General features: G+C 46.5%; 1 protein-coding gene and 2 long non-coding RNA genes across 3 annotated transcripts; all 3 read right to left on the reverse strand.

The window, feature by feature from the left end:
- Nucleotides 1-565: 565 nt before the first annotated feature.
- On the reverse strand, nucleotides 566-2,800 carry LOC311022963 (type-2 ice-structuring protein-like). The gene is made up of 6 exons (XM_084024594.1): nucleotides 2,787-2,800; nucleotides 2,592-2,686; nucleotides 1,802-1,932; nucleotides 1,344-1,478; nucleotides 1,161-1,272; nucleotides 566-786 (listed from the first exon to the last, which is right to left on the reverse strand). The coding sequence occupies exons 2-6, from the start codon at nucleotides 2,644-2,646 to the stop codon at nucleotides 716-718; spliced, it is 504 nt and encodes a 167-aa protein (XP_083880720.1). The 5' UTR covers nucleotides 2,647-2,686; nucleotides 2,787-2,800; the 3' UTR covers nucleotides 566-715.
- A 6,395-nt stretch (nucleotides 2,801-9,195) lies between these two features.
- Nucleotides 9,196-10,043, reverse strand: LOC311022966. Its single transcript, XR_014598163.1, has 3 exons — nucleotides 10,024-10,043; nucleotides 9,820-9,923; nucleotides 9,196-9,235 (listed from the first exon to the last, which is right to left on the reverse strand). It is a non-coding gene; the product is annotated as an uncharacterized lncRNA (long non-coding RNA).
- Nucleotides 10,044-14,667: 4,624 nt separating this feature from the next.
- LOC311022965 lies at nucleotides 14,668-15,516 on the reverse strand. The gene is made up of 3 exons (XR_014598162.1): nucleotides 15,478-15,516; nucleotides 15,280-15,377; nucleotides 14,668-14,713 (listed from the first exon to the last, which is right to left on the reverse strand). It is a non-coding gene; the product is annotated as an uncharacterized lncRNA (long non-coding RNA).
- Between the last annotated feature and the right edge of the window lie 444 nt (nucleotides 15,517-15,960).

Raw genomic sequence — 15,960 nt, forward strand, 5'->3', positions numbered from 1 at the left:
CCAGCCACGGCAAAACCAGGAACAAGTCGACCTTGGGGCATTTTGAGTTATGGTCATTTGAATGTATGCTTCTCAGAAAACTGTTCGCTGAGAAAACTGGCCTGGAAACTTGGCACACCCATTAAAAATGCTTAAATGTGTTATATATCGTTTTTGTGCTTGGGTGTGTCAAAGGTGCTCGATACCTCCCTCTACAAATTTCGAAAGAATAAACCCTCACAGATTGATTGCGATTCTTAACACCTAACCACTAAAAAGTTATCAAAATCTTCAGTCCTGATCACACATTCATTCCCATATTGATGATTACTCCTGCCCACTACACTTTAGCCACGCCTCTTTCATAACCCGGGACCTGTTTGTTGTAGAGTCTTGTCAGCAAAGACTAACTGCTTCCTTGAAGTGAGTTCCCCCGCCCCTTTTAATAATGCATCAACTATTTGTCTGTCTGTGACCATACATTTTCACCTTAAAATTATGCAGAACCTTAATCGAAGTATAGAACCTGCTCTTTGAGGTGAAAGATTGTACAAAAGAATCAGAGACTGTGTTTAAATGTTCCAGAGTTTTTATTGTGCATCAAAACTTAAGATTCTTCTTAGTAAAGAGCAAAGGAGAAGTCCTCTGTTGATGTCATCTGATGAGCAGCATTGCAGCCAATCAGAGAACATACAGACGTGATGACACAAAGACATTCACACTGTCAGCTCAGGAGTTACTCCATGGCCTTGCCACAGACGGATGCACGAAATGCCGTACAATCTTCATCGTCCCAGCAGGTTGAACCTGTGAACACAACAAACACAGTCAGGGCTTCAGCATCTCAGCAGAAGATATCAGATATCAGTGATGCAAAAGACCGATATTTTCACCATACGGATGAGGAAGTTATAAGTGGAAAACACCTAAAAAGCCTGATACATTAATTCTGCATACGTATTTTTCAAAATTGTTCAATAGTGCGTGCTAAATAATTATAAAAAAGCGAAGTTTTTGGCAGTCAGGTGTAACGCACAAGAAGCCTCTTACAGGTATGGTACAGCCATTTTCAAGTAAAAGTGCAATTTTTGTACTTCAACAAACTCCTCCTTTCAATAGTTAAGTAAAAACAAAAACAAACAAAAAAAACATTGATTGTTCAGATGTATGTTGTGATTTACCTCCAAAATTCATCTGAAGACAAGCCTGGTTGCCGTCGACACTGTTGGGTTCTCCTGAACACCAGGATGTATAGGTAAACAATGAGTCATCAGTCCAGCGCCAAACTTTGCTCTAGATCACAGAAGACAAAATATGTTAAAGTGTCACTTTATCAGGAATTGCAAAAGCTAGTGATGAAGTACCTCTTGGTAGTCAGAGCCTCCAAGCCAGACTTCTGGGTTTTCTGAAGTCTGTGCTCTGATCATTCCCAGAATGAAGTTCTCCTCTTCGGTGCTGTGTACCGATGCAAGGTTTGCATTCAGGGACCTGCAGTGTTTCTACAGAGGAGATGGACAGACAGATGTAAAGCTGAACTCTGATGCTGCACATGTCATGGTCTCCTCAAGCAGGTGGACGGAGGTTTGGCTCAAATATCAAGCAATATAAAATTTGTGGTTGACACTCGTTTTCAAGTCTCAAATTTTCTCCCCATTTGGTAAAAATCTTATTTTAATGACTGGATAATTTAAACAGTGTCCTTGAATTTCACATTAAAAATATTTTGAATGAACATGGAAATGAAAGGTGGAGATGGAGACACCAAGTCAGAGGAAAATGCTGATGAGTCAACAGCAAACTGTGTAGGAGTTTCATTGATTACCTCAGCATCGACCCACAACTGTTTTTTTGGCATGAAGTTGAAACAGCGACCGTTGAACTCATTCCAACCATCGGGACAAGAAGGGGCTGGGGCGTCAGTGACTGGGTCGTTGGTGGCTGCGGCGTCAGTACCTGGGGCAACGGTTTCTGGGGCGTCGGTGGCTGTGGCATTGGTGGCTGGGGCATCGATGGCTGTGTCGTTGGTGGCTGGGGCGATGGTGGCTGTGTCGTTGGTGGCTGTGTCATTGGTGGCTGTGTCGTTGGTGGCTGGGGCATCGGTGGCTGTGTCGTTGGTGGCTGTGTCGTTGGTGGCTGGGGCATCGGTGGCTGTGTCGTTGGTGGCTGTGTCGTTGGTGGCTGGGGCATCGGTGGCTGTGTCGTTGGTGGCGGGGGCATCGGTGGCTGTGTCGTTGGTGGCTGGGGCATCGGTGAATGTGTCGTTGGTGGCTGTGTCGTTGGTGGCTGGGGCATCGGTGGCTGTGTCGTTGGTGGCTGGGGCATCGATGGCTGGGGCGCCGGTTGCAACAGCTATGAAGACAAACAGACAATAGTGGGCTGTGTAATATATGAATTTAACAGCAAACAGGTGAAGCTGTAGAATCATACGGCAGCAGGTCATCATTGCAAGTCGCCTTCTTTAATGTCCACATCAATCTGTCATGTGTATCTGCATGTATCTGTGTATCAGCACATGTATGTGTATCTGAACATATATCTGTGTACCATGTATCTTTCCTCTCACGGCTGTTAAATCTCCACAGATGAAGTTGAACAGAGATACTCACCTTCACCGTCAGCTGAAACCAAGGCCATCATGGCACAAACGAGCAGAGATGCTGCCAGCATGTTGGTGGTGGAGATGATGATGATGATGATGATGGAGCTTCTAAAGGAGAGAGACAGATGACTTACAGTGGTGAAGGGAACAGAGCACAAGAGGAAGGAGAGAAGATGTGGAGAGAGAAGAGAGGAGAGTCGTAACCAACCTGCTGAAGAAGGATCTTCTCTGTGAAGAGTTGCTGAACTAGAGGACAGAGCAGCTTTTATACACACTTCTCTACATGAAGGTCACCACATCTCTTTACTTTTTGAAGCTTATCAACCTGGATATCAACAAATCAAAGGGCAGCACATCCCACGCTGTTGTTTTTGAAATGTGGTTTCAGCCCACCTCTCCTTCTATACTCATCTCTTTTTAAGCTCAGAAATAGCACATTATGTATCAATGTATGTTGTTTCTGCCCCATCATCGGTATTCCAAGATAGTTATTATTCATAAATAATTATTGGAAATATTCCAGCACCGTCTTCCAACTCAGCTTTCATCTTGATCTTAACTTCACATCAGTAAAGTTTCATGCCGCCAATTCGGATCCCCAGCATGACACGTGGATTGGACAGACCCTTGTCGGGACAGACGACAGACAACGGATGGACCCCCATCAGGATGATGGATGTTGCTGCCGGACGGCTGCCTGTTTATTGATTGTTCCATCTTTGTTTTTACACCAGAATGTCCCATCCAGAGAGGGAAAATTTACATACAATTTTTACATTTAGGGCATTTAGCAGATGCTTTTGTCCAAAGCGACTTACAACATTAATGCATTAAAAAATTAATGCTTTAATTCCACAAATTCGTCACACGTTTATGCGTTGATTTAGACAGCTCTGATATAAACATCTAGCAAAGGGCTCTAAACCTCCTCTGTGGTAGTTTCTGCTACAGTCGGACCATGTTTTGCTATCATGAGTCAAAGAAAAATTCCCTCAGTGAAAATACCACAGCTGGAAGTTAATTCAAGCAGCACAAATAGGGGGAAGGGTCTTCAGGCGGACTTTAAATCTGCAGAAACTGATATTTTGTCCATTTGTTTTCAGCAGAAACAAGCTGTGAACAAGTTATGTTGGACTTGTTAGTGTACAGTTGTTAATTTCCACATTCAACATGAACATGATTGTTCATGTGTCCATCTTAAAGTTAAATATCCTCTGTTCATTTTCACCAACTCCTGATGGAAAAACTTTTTTTAATCTAAAAAAAATGCACTTTGTTGACAAGACAGCACCAAATATTAGCTCTCAGCCCACATGTTGAGTTACGGCGTGGGCAGAGACCAGGGCCCTCATTTATAAAGCTTGCGTACGCACAAAACGGGGCTGGAAACGTGCGTACGCCACTTTCCACGCAAATGTTGTGATTTATAAAAAACAAACTTGACGGGGAAGTGTGCGTACCTGTAAGCAAACTCTGAGGCATGCGTACCGGTACGCACATTCTGGAGACTGGAGGGGAATCAGCGATACAGATGTCAGATTGTAGGAAGTAAACGTGAGAAGAACTATATATTTTTGATGACTCGCACACATTTAATTTCACTCCATATCATACGTTAGATCCGCGTTATCATGATGAACTCCAGCAGTGTTTTTGACGCTTTTACCGAGTGATATTTTTTCATAAACACCGTCTTTTAAAATCCAACTCGTATCGTAAATCCAAATCATTTCGAAATATTGAATCAGCGCTGTCACCGCAGGAGGAGGAGGAGGAGACGGCCCGACTGCATGTAATACAGGATACAACACTACCCCCCATTAGATCACTGTAGAACACAGCGGGAATAACGAAATATTCTCCTTATTTACTGTGCATATGTCATCAACACATAAATACAGCCACTACGCCATCGTATAATTGTTACACTTTATCCTCGTTATCAGTCCTTACTATAATTCTGTCCATAACAAACCGGCATGAATAAACGTGTTCGCCTATTACACTTTTGTTCAAATTGCATCTCGGGGTGGGAAATACCACCAATTAATTGGCAAGGTGTAAACAATCACTCTAATTGCTGTAAACCTATAAATACTACAGTGACCCCAGTGCATAATGCTGCATGATGGCATTGCTGGCACTGCTGGAGGACTATGCCAATGGCAGAATCAGGAGAGGACGAGTTTTCCGGGACCGTAATGACTTGCTGGCCCATGATGATGACTGGCTAATAAGCCGTTTTAGATTCCCTAGAGCCTTGCTCTTGGAACTATGTGCTGAATTGGGCCCAGTATTAGAGAGGGCGACACGCCGGAACCATGCCATTCCGGTGCAGATTCAGGTCCTGACGACTCTGGGGTTCCTGGCAACCGGATGTTTCCAGCGGGAATTGACAGACAGGTACGTGTTTTACATACATATTATATATAATCAATTTCATTAAGACCTTTTGATCTAATATATTTCTTTTTAATCCAATTCTATAGGTCTGGTATATCACAGCCATCCCTGAGCAGATTAATGCCTGCCGTTTTGGACGGAATTAATAATATGAGTCATAGATATATCCGTTTTTTTCTACACTGTGCAAGAACAGGCCGAAATTAAAATGCAATTCGCAGCAATGTCCGGTTTCCCTAATGTAATCGGTGCAATTGACTGCACTCATATTGCAATAAGGGCTCCATATGAGAACGAGTTCGTGTATGTTAATCGAAAAAATGTACACTCGATTAATGTACAAGTCATATGCGACTCGAATATGACCCTAACCAACATTGTGGCACGCTGGCCTGGCTCAACACATGATTCATTCATATTGACACACAGCAGTGTAGGGAACAGACTGCAGGCAGGCGCAGGACGTGATGGCTGGCTTCTTGATGAGTTTAACATGAAGAAATTGTAACCCTTCGTCCTGAGGAACCCTATATTTATGCATCAACTGTAACCTGCAGGGGACAGTGGCTACCCCCTAAGACGCTGGCTCCTCACCCCGTTTTTAAACCACCAGAGAGCAGAGGAAATGCACTACAACGAGTGCCACGCTCGTGCGCGCTCAGTCGTGGAGCGTGCCATTGGCCTCCTGAAAAGCAGATGGAGAGCGCTGGATGCCTCAGGAGGCCGACTACTCTACCACCCTGTAAAAGTGTGCAAAATAATCAGGGTGTGTGCAGTTTTGCATAACTTGGCCCTGAGGAACGGCATCCCTCTTCCTCCTGACCTCCCCCCTCCCCCCCAGCATGATGACCCCGAGCCACAGCCCCCTGCAAGATTGGAGGGGTATCAACGGGGCGCAAGAATCCGCGAGGATGTCATGCGGCGTTTGTAAGGTAAGGAAGAACAATCAATGTTTATTTTTTAACGGATTCTTTTATTAACATGGCAATTTCTTGCAACACACTGCGCATTTGTCTTAGCTCATCAGCAACGTTGTTAATTGCAGTTGTTGTGTCTTGCTGCATTTGCAGGACGGCATCAGTGAGCACCCGACCGCGTGTGCCATGCGCCCGGGGTGCGCTGCTGCTTGGCACGCTGTTTTGTGCCGGACCCGGACGCTGTGCCGAGGGCTCGTCACCGTCCTCGCTGTCACCCTCCTCACAGTCACCCTCCTCACAGTCACCCTCCTCTACGCCCAACGCTGCAAACGGAAGGACAAACTATTTAACGTTGTGTGTTTTTTATTTACAATAAAAGTATAAAATCTGTTTACCCTTATACCTCTGGTCTCAGTCGCGTCTGTGTCTCCCTCCTTTTCGGACACAATCCCGGACACGCTGGCCTCCCCAATTATGCCAGCAATTGTGCGGTGGAGTGAAGTGAGCGCAGGTGTGCTTGGCCCCCCACCAGTTGCAGCCACGCTCCTTCGGTTGGAGGCCAAATTTTTCTTGGCTTCCACCTTGCATGAATGACATTAATTCTCACATTTAAAATAAATCGCATCAAAGTCAACCTTCCTCAAATACTCAAGCAATACATTAAATACATGTTGGTAAAGGAGCAGACAGATGTCATTTACCTTCAGATCGGACCACTTTTTTTTTAGTTCTGCCACCGTCCGCTCCGTCCCACTGACGCCGTTGACCGAAGAAGCAATGCGTTGCCACTCGCACTGCTTCTTTTTGTTAGTGATCCCGCTGCTGTGGCCACTAAATAAAATTATTTTTCGGGCCTCCACCTCCCCAACAAGTGTCTCCACTTCAGCTTCGGAAAAGTTCCGCTTCTTCGTCTTTCTCTGACCTGTCGCCGTGATTCACCACACGAAAATGATTGCATGCCGGCTCATTAATATAGTAAAATGTGGGCGTGTACAGGGCGGGAACCCAGGTGCGCACACTTGTTGGTGATTTGGGATTTATAAAGGGAACATTGCGTACAGCTTGCGTGCGCACAGTTTTATAAATCGGATTTTTTTTTGGCGCACGCAAACTTTGGCTTTTTGCCGTACGTACACTTTTAGTAAGGATCCTACGCACAGTTTTATAAATGAGGGCCCTGGACCCTGCAAGGACAACATCTGGTATAGTACACCATCTGTCATATGAGCTGGGGTTTTCATAGGTTTCTGTTTTATTATGTAGTTTGTGTCTCCTGTGTGGTTTCCTGTTGTATATTTCCTGGTCCGTGTTGTTTCTGGTGTCTTGATTCCTCCACCCTCTTGATTGATTACCTACCTGCCCTAATGTGTTTCACCTGTTCCTCGTCAGCTTCCTGCCTCCTTGTGTATATAGTATGTGTGTTTCCCCTGTCTCCTTGTCAGATCATTGTGTTCGTTACCCTTCCATGTTGCACTAGACTGGTTCCTGTAGATGCACTCGTGTTCCTGTCCAGCCTTCCTGTGTCTTTCTATTGGTTTTGTGTTATAGTTGTTGTGTTTTGTTTGTGGACCCGGACTGAGAGACAGGGAGGCGGAGCGGCAGGTAAAATGTTTATTAACAACAGGTAATGGTGCAGAGAGCTGGTGCGGATGACTTGGCCGTGTGGGCAGTTGGGCAGTTGGCAGCCAAGGTGACGAGCAGGCAGGCAAGCCAAACAACAGGCCTTAGCGGAGAAAACTACGGTACACAGAAGCATGTAGACTAGCAAAGGTTTAGCGATACGGAGCGTAACTACATCACCGTAGGGACGGAATCATCTGGCGTTAAAGTGGTGGAGAGACCAGGGTTAAATAGGCTGGAAGCTGATGAGTTGAATGGAGAACAGGTGCGCCGCTCTGCCTCGACCACCGACACGCCCACTGGACACACCCCGATGAGGAGCCGGTGAGGCAGAGGAAAGAGGGGGAAAACAGACACGGGGAAAACACACACAAAACAGTAACCCCGAACTGCCCCGGCAGAACCGTGAAAGTAGTGTTTTGTTTTTGAATGCTGTCTTTCAGCCTCGTGGCCTTCCTCCGTTTTTAGACTGTGTTTTGTCAGTTTAATAAATATGTTTGCCTTTTTTTTTGTCCAATCCTGCTTTTGTGTCCAACCCCTTTTTACCCCCGCCACTTGGCCCGGGGAGGGAGGAGAAGGAGAAGGCTTCATTTCCTGCGTTGGTGGAACCTCAGCTGTCTCCAGTTCCTGCCTCCCCGGAGCCTCTTAGTCAACCTCCTGCCCGGTCTTGACCTCCTGCCTAGCCTCTTGAGTGGCCCCATCAGCTTGGTCACCCACTGCCCTGTCTCCTGAGCGGCCCCGTCTGCTTTACTGCCCTCCTGCCCGGCCGCCTCCAGGCCCCTACCAACTGCCTTGCGTATCCCTATTCCCTCCTAGAGACCCCCTCTGCCCACCCTCCTGTACTTTTCATGTGTAACCAGGTTCAACTACACTTTGTTGTAGCTGGCTGGACCAACCCCTCGACTCTGCGTTGTGTTTAATGATGGCCAGGAGGCTTGTGTTGCAGTTCGTGACACCATTTATTCTGGACAAACTGGACAGGAACAGAATATGCTCTGGTCACATACAGCACACTACAACAGAACCGCAAGTTAATGTTAGCACCGAGGCTAACAAGCTAACAGAAAAATTGTGTTTACGCCATTAAATGAACATTCCAGCACCTACAAGTGCCATGACTCACTCATAGCTTGCACATTAACATCTTCAATAACCACAGTACGTATATTCATACAAGAGAGAATATTGACATAAATACACGATAACTGTATACAGTGCTGCACTTTGCAACTCACCTCGATCGCACCTCTCATTAACTGGCAGCGTTTCTAACGTGCACTTGGCATTCATAAACTGCCACTGAAAGAGGGCGATGTTGAGCCACTAAACTCCCAAAAATACATTTCCAATACAATGCAAGTGGAATCCCATACATAATGTGTTACACATGTATAGACAGTTGTGACGTCTGGGATCCTTCCCTTAAGGGGGGGTACTGTCATGATCTGGGTTTTTCATAGTTTTGGATCTAGACCCCGACACAATATGTTCCTAGAAGATTTGTAGTTTAATTTAATTTCACAAATTCTGAGCTTTAACTTCCTGTTACCAGTTAGTGGCACTATGAATGTGAGTGAAAATCAGCATATCAGGACTGGTGAAACATTTTATATTTCCATGGTCTCGGGCTTGTGTGAGCCTGATTGGCTAGCAACCACTAAAATATCTCTGGCTGGGGCGTCAGTGGCTGGGGCGTCAGTGGCTGGGGCATCAGTGGCTGTGTCGTTGGTGGCTGTGTCGTTGGTGGCTGGGGCATCGATGGCTGTGTCGTTGGTGGCTGGGGCGATGGTGGCTGTGTCGTTGGTGGCTGGGGCATCGGTGGCTGTGTCGTTGGTGGCTGGGGCGATGGTGGCTGTGTCGTTGGTGGCTGGGGCATCGGTGGCTGGGGCATCGGTGGCTGTGTCGTTGGTGGCTGGGGCATCGGTGGCTGTGTCGTTGGTGGCTGGGGCGTCGGTGGCTGTGTCCTTGCTGGCTGGGGCATCAGTGGCTGTGTCGTTGGCAGCTGGGGCATCGATGGCTGGGGCGCCGGTTGCAACAGCTATGAAGACAAACAGAGAATAGTGCGCTGTGTAATATATGAATTTAACAGCAAACAGGTGAAGCTGTAGAATCATACGGCAGCAGGTCATCATTGCAAGTCGCCTTCTTTAATGTCCACATCAATCTGTCATGTGTATCTGCATGTATCTGTGTATCAGCACATGTATGTGTATCTGAACATATATCTGTGTACCATGTATCTTTCCTCTCACGGCTGTTAAAGCTCCACAGATGAAGTTGAACAGAGATACTCACCTTCACCGTCAGCTGAAACCAAGGCCATCATGGCACAAACGAGCAGAGATGCTGCCAGCATGTTGGTGGTGGAGATGATGATGATGATGATGATGATGATGATGGAGCTTCTAAAGGAGAGAGACAGATGACTTACAGTGGTGAAGGGAACAGAGCACAAGAGGAAGGAGAGAAGATGTGGAGAGAGAAGAGAGGAGAGTCGTAACCAACCTGCTGAAGAAGGATCTTCTCTGTGAAGAGTTGCTGAACTAGAGGACAGAGCAGCTTTTATACACACTTCTCTACATGAAGGTCACCACATCTCTTTACTTTTTGAAGCTTATCAACCTGGATATCAACAAATCAAAGGGCAGCACATCCCACGCTGTTGTTTTTGAAATGTGGTTTCAGCCCACTTCTCCTTCTATACTCATCTCTTTTTAAGCTCAGAAATAGCACATTATGTATCAATGTATGTTGTTTCTGCCCCATCATCGGTATTCCAAGATAGTAATTATTCATAAATAATTATTGGCAATATTCCAGCACCGTCTTCCAACTCAGCTTTCATCTTGATCTTAACTTCACATCAGTAAAGTTTTATGCCGCCAATTCGCATCCCCGGCATGACACGTGGATTGGACAGACCCTTGTCGGGACAGACGACAGACAACGGATGGACCCCCATCAGGATGATGGATGTTGCTGACGGACGGCTGCCTGTTTATTGATTGTTCCATCTTTGTTTTTACACCAGAATGTCCCATCCAGAGAGGGAAAATTTACATAACATTTTTACATTTAGGGCATTTAGCAGATGCTTTTGTCCAAAGCGACTTACAACATTAATGCATTAAAAAATTAATGCTTTAATTCCACAAATTCGTCACATGTTTATGCGTTGATTTAGACAGCTCTGATATAAACATCTAGCAAAGGGCTCTAAACCTCCTCTGTGGTAGTTTCTGCTACAGTCGGACCATGTTTTGCTATCATGAGTCAAAGAAAAATTCCCTCAGTGAAAATACCACAGCTGGAAGTTAATTCAAGCAGCACAAATAGGGGGAAGGGTCTTCAGGCGGACTTTAAATCTGCAGAAACTGATATTTTGTCCATTTGTTTTCAGCAGAAACAAGCTGTGAACAAGTTATGTTGGACTTGTTAGTGTACAGTTGTTAATTTCCACATTCAACATGAACATGATTGTTCATGTGTCCATCTTAAAGTTAAATATCCTCTGTTAATTTTCACCAACTCCTGATGGAAAAACTTTTTTTAATCTAAAAAAATGCACTTTGTTGACAAGACAGCACCAAATATTAGCTCTCAGCCCACATGTTGAGTTACGGCGTGGGCAGAGACCAGAGCTGCGTTTCAATAACAGTTTGAGTCGCCCTCGCTCACTCGCCCTCAGCCCTTGCTATGACGTCACACGGAGGCCACTTGGAGGGCGGAGGGAAAGTGGGCGGAGGGGGAGTGAAAGAGGTAAATGGAACACACCTGCCCTCGTTCACTAACAGCCCAGACAATCATGGATCAACCACACGTTGTTGGAGTAGCGCTATACTGCCTATTCCAAATTACACAGAATATGCAGAGACTCATTTCATTGAGACGAAGACGTATTCTGCGCTTGATGGCAATACGTCGGCTTATTTACTTACACTTGTAAACGTTGGGCTCTGCCATAACTCTGCAACAGACAGTCTAATTGCACAATTTAAGAAAATGAATTTAATTTAATTCATTTTCTACTTTCTTCTTTCTTCTTCTTCCTTGGTGGTGAATAGACAGCAGACAATGGTGTTTGAGGTTCATTATCGCCACCGCATGGACATATTTTTCGTGCACCACTGCAATGCATTGTGGGTGATATACAGCTCTGGAGTGACCATCGTTGTTCACTCGATCACTCAGCCCTCAAGGGTCGATCTCACGGAGTTCACTTCAGCTGTTCAGGGAAATGGAACAGCCCTTAAGATGGCGGCGGGGATTCCCCCGAGGGCAAGTGCTTAGGGCAAGTGAGCGAGGGCGACTCAAACCGTTATTGAAACGCAGCTCGGGACCCTGCAAGGACAACATCTGGTGTAATACACCATCTGTCATATGAGCTGGGGTTTTCATAGGTTTCTGTTTTATTATGTAGTTTGTGTCTCCTGTGTGGTTTCCTGTTGTATATTTCCTGGTCCGTGTTGTTTCTGGGCTGCGTTTCAATTACAGTTTGAGTCGCCCTCGCTCACTTGCCCTCAGCCCTTGCTATGACGTCACACGGAGGCCACTTGGAGGGCGGAGGGAAAGAGGGCGGAGGGGGAGTGAAAGAGGTAAATGGAACACATCTGCCCTCGTTCACTAACAGCCCAGACAATCATGGATCAACCACACGTTGTTGGAGTAGTGCTATACTGCCTATTCCAAATTACACAAAATATGCGGAGACTCATTTCATTGAGACGAAGACGTATTCTGCGCTTGATGGCAATACGTCGGCTTATATACTTACACTTGTAAACGGTGGGCTCTGCCATAACTCTGCAACAGACAGTCTAACTGCACAATTTAAGAAAATTAATTAAATTGAATTCATTTTCTACTTTCTTCTTTCTTCTTTCTTCTTCTTCCTTGGTGGTGAATAGACAGCAGACAATGGTGTTTGAGGTTCATTATCGCCACCGCATGGACATATTTTTCGTGCACCACTGCAATGCATTGTGGGTGATATACAGCTCTGAAGTGGCCATCGTTGTTCACTCGATCACTCAGCCCTCAAGGGTCGATCTCACGGAGTTCACTTCAGCTGTTCAGGGAAATGGAACAGCCCTTAAGATGGCGGCGGGGATTCTCCCGAGGGCAAGTGCTTAGGGCAAGTGAGCGAGGGCGACTCAAACTGTTATTGAAACGCAGCTCGGGTGTCTTGATTCATCCACTCTCTTGATTGATTACCTACCTGCCATAATGTGTTTCACCTGTTCCTCGTCAGCTTCCTGCCTCCTTGTGTATATAGTATGTGTGTTTCCCCTGTCTCCTTGTCAGATCATTGTGTTCGTTACCCTTCCATGTTGCACTAGACTGGTTCCTGTAGATGCACTCGTGTTCCTGTCCAGCCTTCCTGTGTCTTTCTATTGGTTTTGTGTTATAGTTGTTGTGTTTTGTTTGTGGACCCGGACTGAGAGACAGGGAGGCGGAGCGGCAGGTAAAATGTTTATTAACAACAGGTAATGGGTGCAGAGAGCTGGTGCGGATGACTTGGCCGTGCGGGCAGTTGGGCAGTTGGCAGCCAAGGTGACGAGCAGGCAGGCAAGCCAAACAACAGGCCTTAGCGGAGAAAACTACGGTACACAGAAGCATGTAGACCAGCAAAGGTTTAGCGATACGGAGCGTAACTACATCACCGTAGGGACGGAATCATCTGGCGTTAAAGTGGTGGAGAGACCAGGGTTAAATAGGCTGGAAGCTGATGAGTTGAATGGAGAACAGGTGAGCCGCTCCGCCTCGACCACCGACACGCCCACTGGACACACCCCGATGAGGAGCCGGTGAGGGAGAGGAAGGAGGGGGAAAACAGACACGGGGAAAACACACAAAACAGTAACCCCGAACTGCCCCGGCAGAACCGTGAAAGTAGTGTTTTGTTTTTGAATGCTGTCTTTCAGCCTCGTGGCCTTCCTCCGTTTTTAGACTGTGTTTTGTCAGTTTAATAAATATGTTTGCCTTTTTTTGTCCAATCCTGCTTTTGTGTCCAACCCCTTTTTACCCCCGCCACTTGGCCCGGGGAGGGAGGACAAGGAGAAGGCTTAATTTCCTGCGTTGGTGGAACCTCAGCTGTCTCCAGTTCCTGCCTCCCCGGAGCCTCTTAGTCAACCTCCTGCCCGGTCTTGACCTCCTGCCTAGCCTCTTGAGTGGCCCCATCAGCTTGGTCACCCACTGCCCGGTCTCCTGAGCGGCCCCGTCTGCTTTACTGCCCTCCTGCCCGGCCGCCTCCAGGCCCCTCCCAACTGCCTTGCGTATCCCTATTCCCTCCTAGAGACCCCCTCTGCCCACCCTCCTGTACTTTTCATGTGTAACCAGGTTCAACTACACTTTGTTGTAGCTGGCTGGACCAACCCCTCGACTCTGCGTTGTGTTTAATGATGGCCAGGAGGCTTGTGTTGCAGTTCGTGACACCATTTATTCTGGACAAACTGGACAGGAACAGAATATGCTCTGGTCACATACAGCACACTACAACAGAACCGCAAGTTAATGTTAGCACCGAGGCTAACAAGCTAACAGAAAAATTGTGTTTACGCCATTAAATGAACATTCCAGCACCTACAAGTGCCATGACTCACTCATAGCTTGCACATTAACATCTTCAATAACCACAGTACGTATATTCATACAAGAGAGAATATTGACATAAATACACGATAACTGTATACAGTGCTGCACTTTGCAACTCACCTCGATCGCACCTCTCATTAACTGGCAGCGTTTCTAACGTGCACTTGGCATTCATAAACTGCCACTGAAAGAGGGCGATGTTGAGCCACTAAACTCCCAAAAATACATTTCCAATACAATGCAAGTGGAATCCCATACATAATGTGTTACACATGTATAGACAGTTGTGACGTCTGGGATCCTTCCCTTAAGGGGGGGTACTACATGATCTGGGTTTGTCATAGTTTTGGATCTAGACCCCGACACAATATGTTCCTAGAAGATTTGTAGTTTAATTTAATTTCACAAATTCTGAGCTTTAACTTCCTGTTACCAGTTAGTGGCACTATGAATTTGAGTGAAAAACAGCATATCAGGACTGGTGAAACATTTTATATTTCCATGGTCTCGAGCTTGTGTGAGCCTGATTGGCTAGCAACCACTAAAATATCTCTGGCTGGGGCGTCATTGGCTGGGGCGTCAGTGGCTGGGGCATCAGTGGCTGTGTCGTTGGTGGCTGGGGCATCGGTGGCTGTGTCGTTGGTGGCTGGGGCGATGGTGGCTGTGTCGTTGGTGGCTGGGGCATCGGTGGCTGTGTCGTTGGTGGCTGGGGCGATGGTGGCTGTGTCGTTGGTGGCTGTGTCGTTGGTGGCTGGGGCATCGGTGGCTGTGTCGTTGGTGGCTGGGGCATCGGCTGTGTCGTTGGTGGCTGGGGCATCGGTGGCTGTGTCCTTTGTGGCTGGGGCATCAGTGGCTGTGTCGTTGGCAGCTGGGGCGTCGATGGCTGGGGCGCCGGTTGCAACAGCTATGAAGACAAACAGAGAATAGTGGGCTGTGTAATATATGAATTTAACAGCAAACAGGTGAAGCTGTAGAATCTGACGGCAGCAGGTCATCATTGCAAGTCCCCTTCTTTAATGTCCACATCAATCTGTCATGTGTATCTGCATGTATCTGTGTATCAGCACATGTATGTGTATCTGAACATATATCTGTGTACCATGTATCTTTCCTCTCACGGCTGTGAAAGCTCCACAGATGAAGTTGAACAGAGATACTCACCTTCACCGTCAGCTGAAACCAAGGCCATCATGGCACAAACGAGCAGAGATGCTGCCAGCATGTTGGTGGTGGAGATGATGATGATGATGATGATGATGGAGCTTCTAAAGGAGAGAGACAGATGACTTACAGTGGTGAAGGGAACAGAGCACAAGAGGAAGGAGAGAAGATGTGGAGAGAGCAGAGAGGAGAGTCGTAACCAACCTGCTGAAGAAGGATCTTCTCTGTGAAGAGTTGCTGAACTAGAGGACAGAGCAGCTTTTATACACACTTCTCTACATGAAGGTCACCACATCTCTTTACTTTTTGAAGCTTATCAACCTGGATATCAACAAATCAAAGGGCAGCACATCCCACGCTGTTGGTTTTGAAATGTGGTTTCAGCCCACCTCTCCTTCTATACTCATCTCTTTTTAAGCTCAGAAATAGCACATTATGTATCAATGTATGTTGTTTCTGCCCCATCATCGGTATTCCAAGATGGTAATTATTCATAAATAATTATTGGCAATATTCCAGCACCGTCTTCCAACTCAGCTTTCATCTTGATCTTAACTTCACATCAGTAAAGTTTTATGCCGCCAATTCGCATCCCCAGCATGACACGTGGATTGGACAGACCCTTGTCGGGACAGACGACAGACAACGGATGGACCCCCATCAGGATGATGGATGTTGCTGCCGGAC

Source organism: Eutrigla gurnardus, assembly GCF_963514095.1.
Source record: "Eutrigla gurnardus genome assembly, chromosome: 13".
NCBI lineage: Eukaryota > Metazoa > Chordata > Actinopteri > Perciformes > Triglidae > Eutrigla > Eutrigla gurnardus.

What these genes read in the sequence shown, in the direction of transcription:
- LOC311022963 (XM_084024594.1), bottom strand. Translation starts at nt 2,646, where the DNA reads ATGCTGGCAGCATCTCTGCTCGTTTGTGCCATGATGGCCTTGGTTTCA. An exon ending in AGTTGTGGGTCGATGCTGAG is followed by an intron (nt 1,479 to 1,801) that starts GTAATCAATGAA and finishes TCTCCTCTGTAG; the next exon opens with AAACACTGCAGGTCCCTGAA. An exon ending in GAGGCTCTGACTACCAAGAG is followed by an intron (nt 1,273 to 1,343) that starts GTACTTCATCAC and finishes TCTGTGATCTAG; the next exon opens with AGCAAAGTTTGGCGCTGGAC.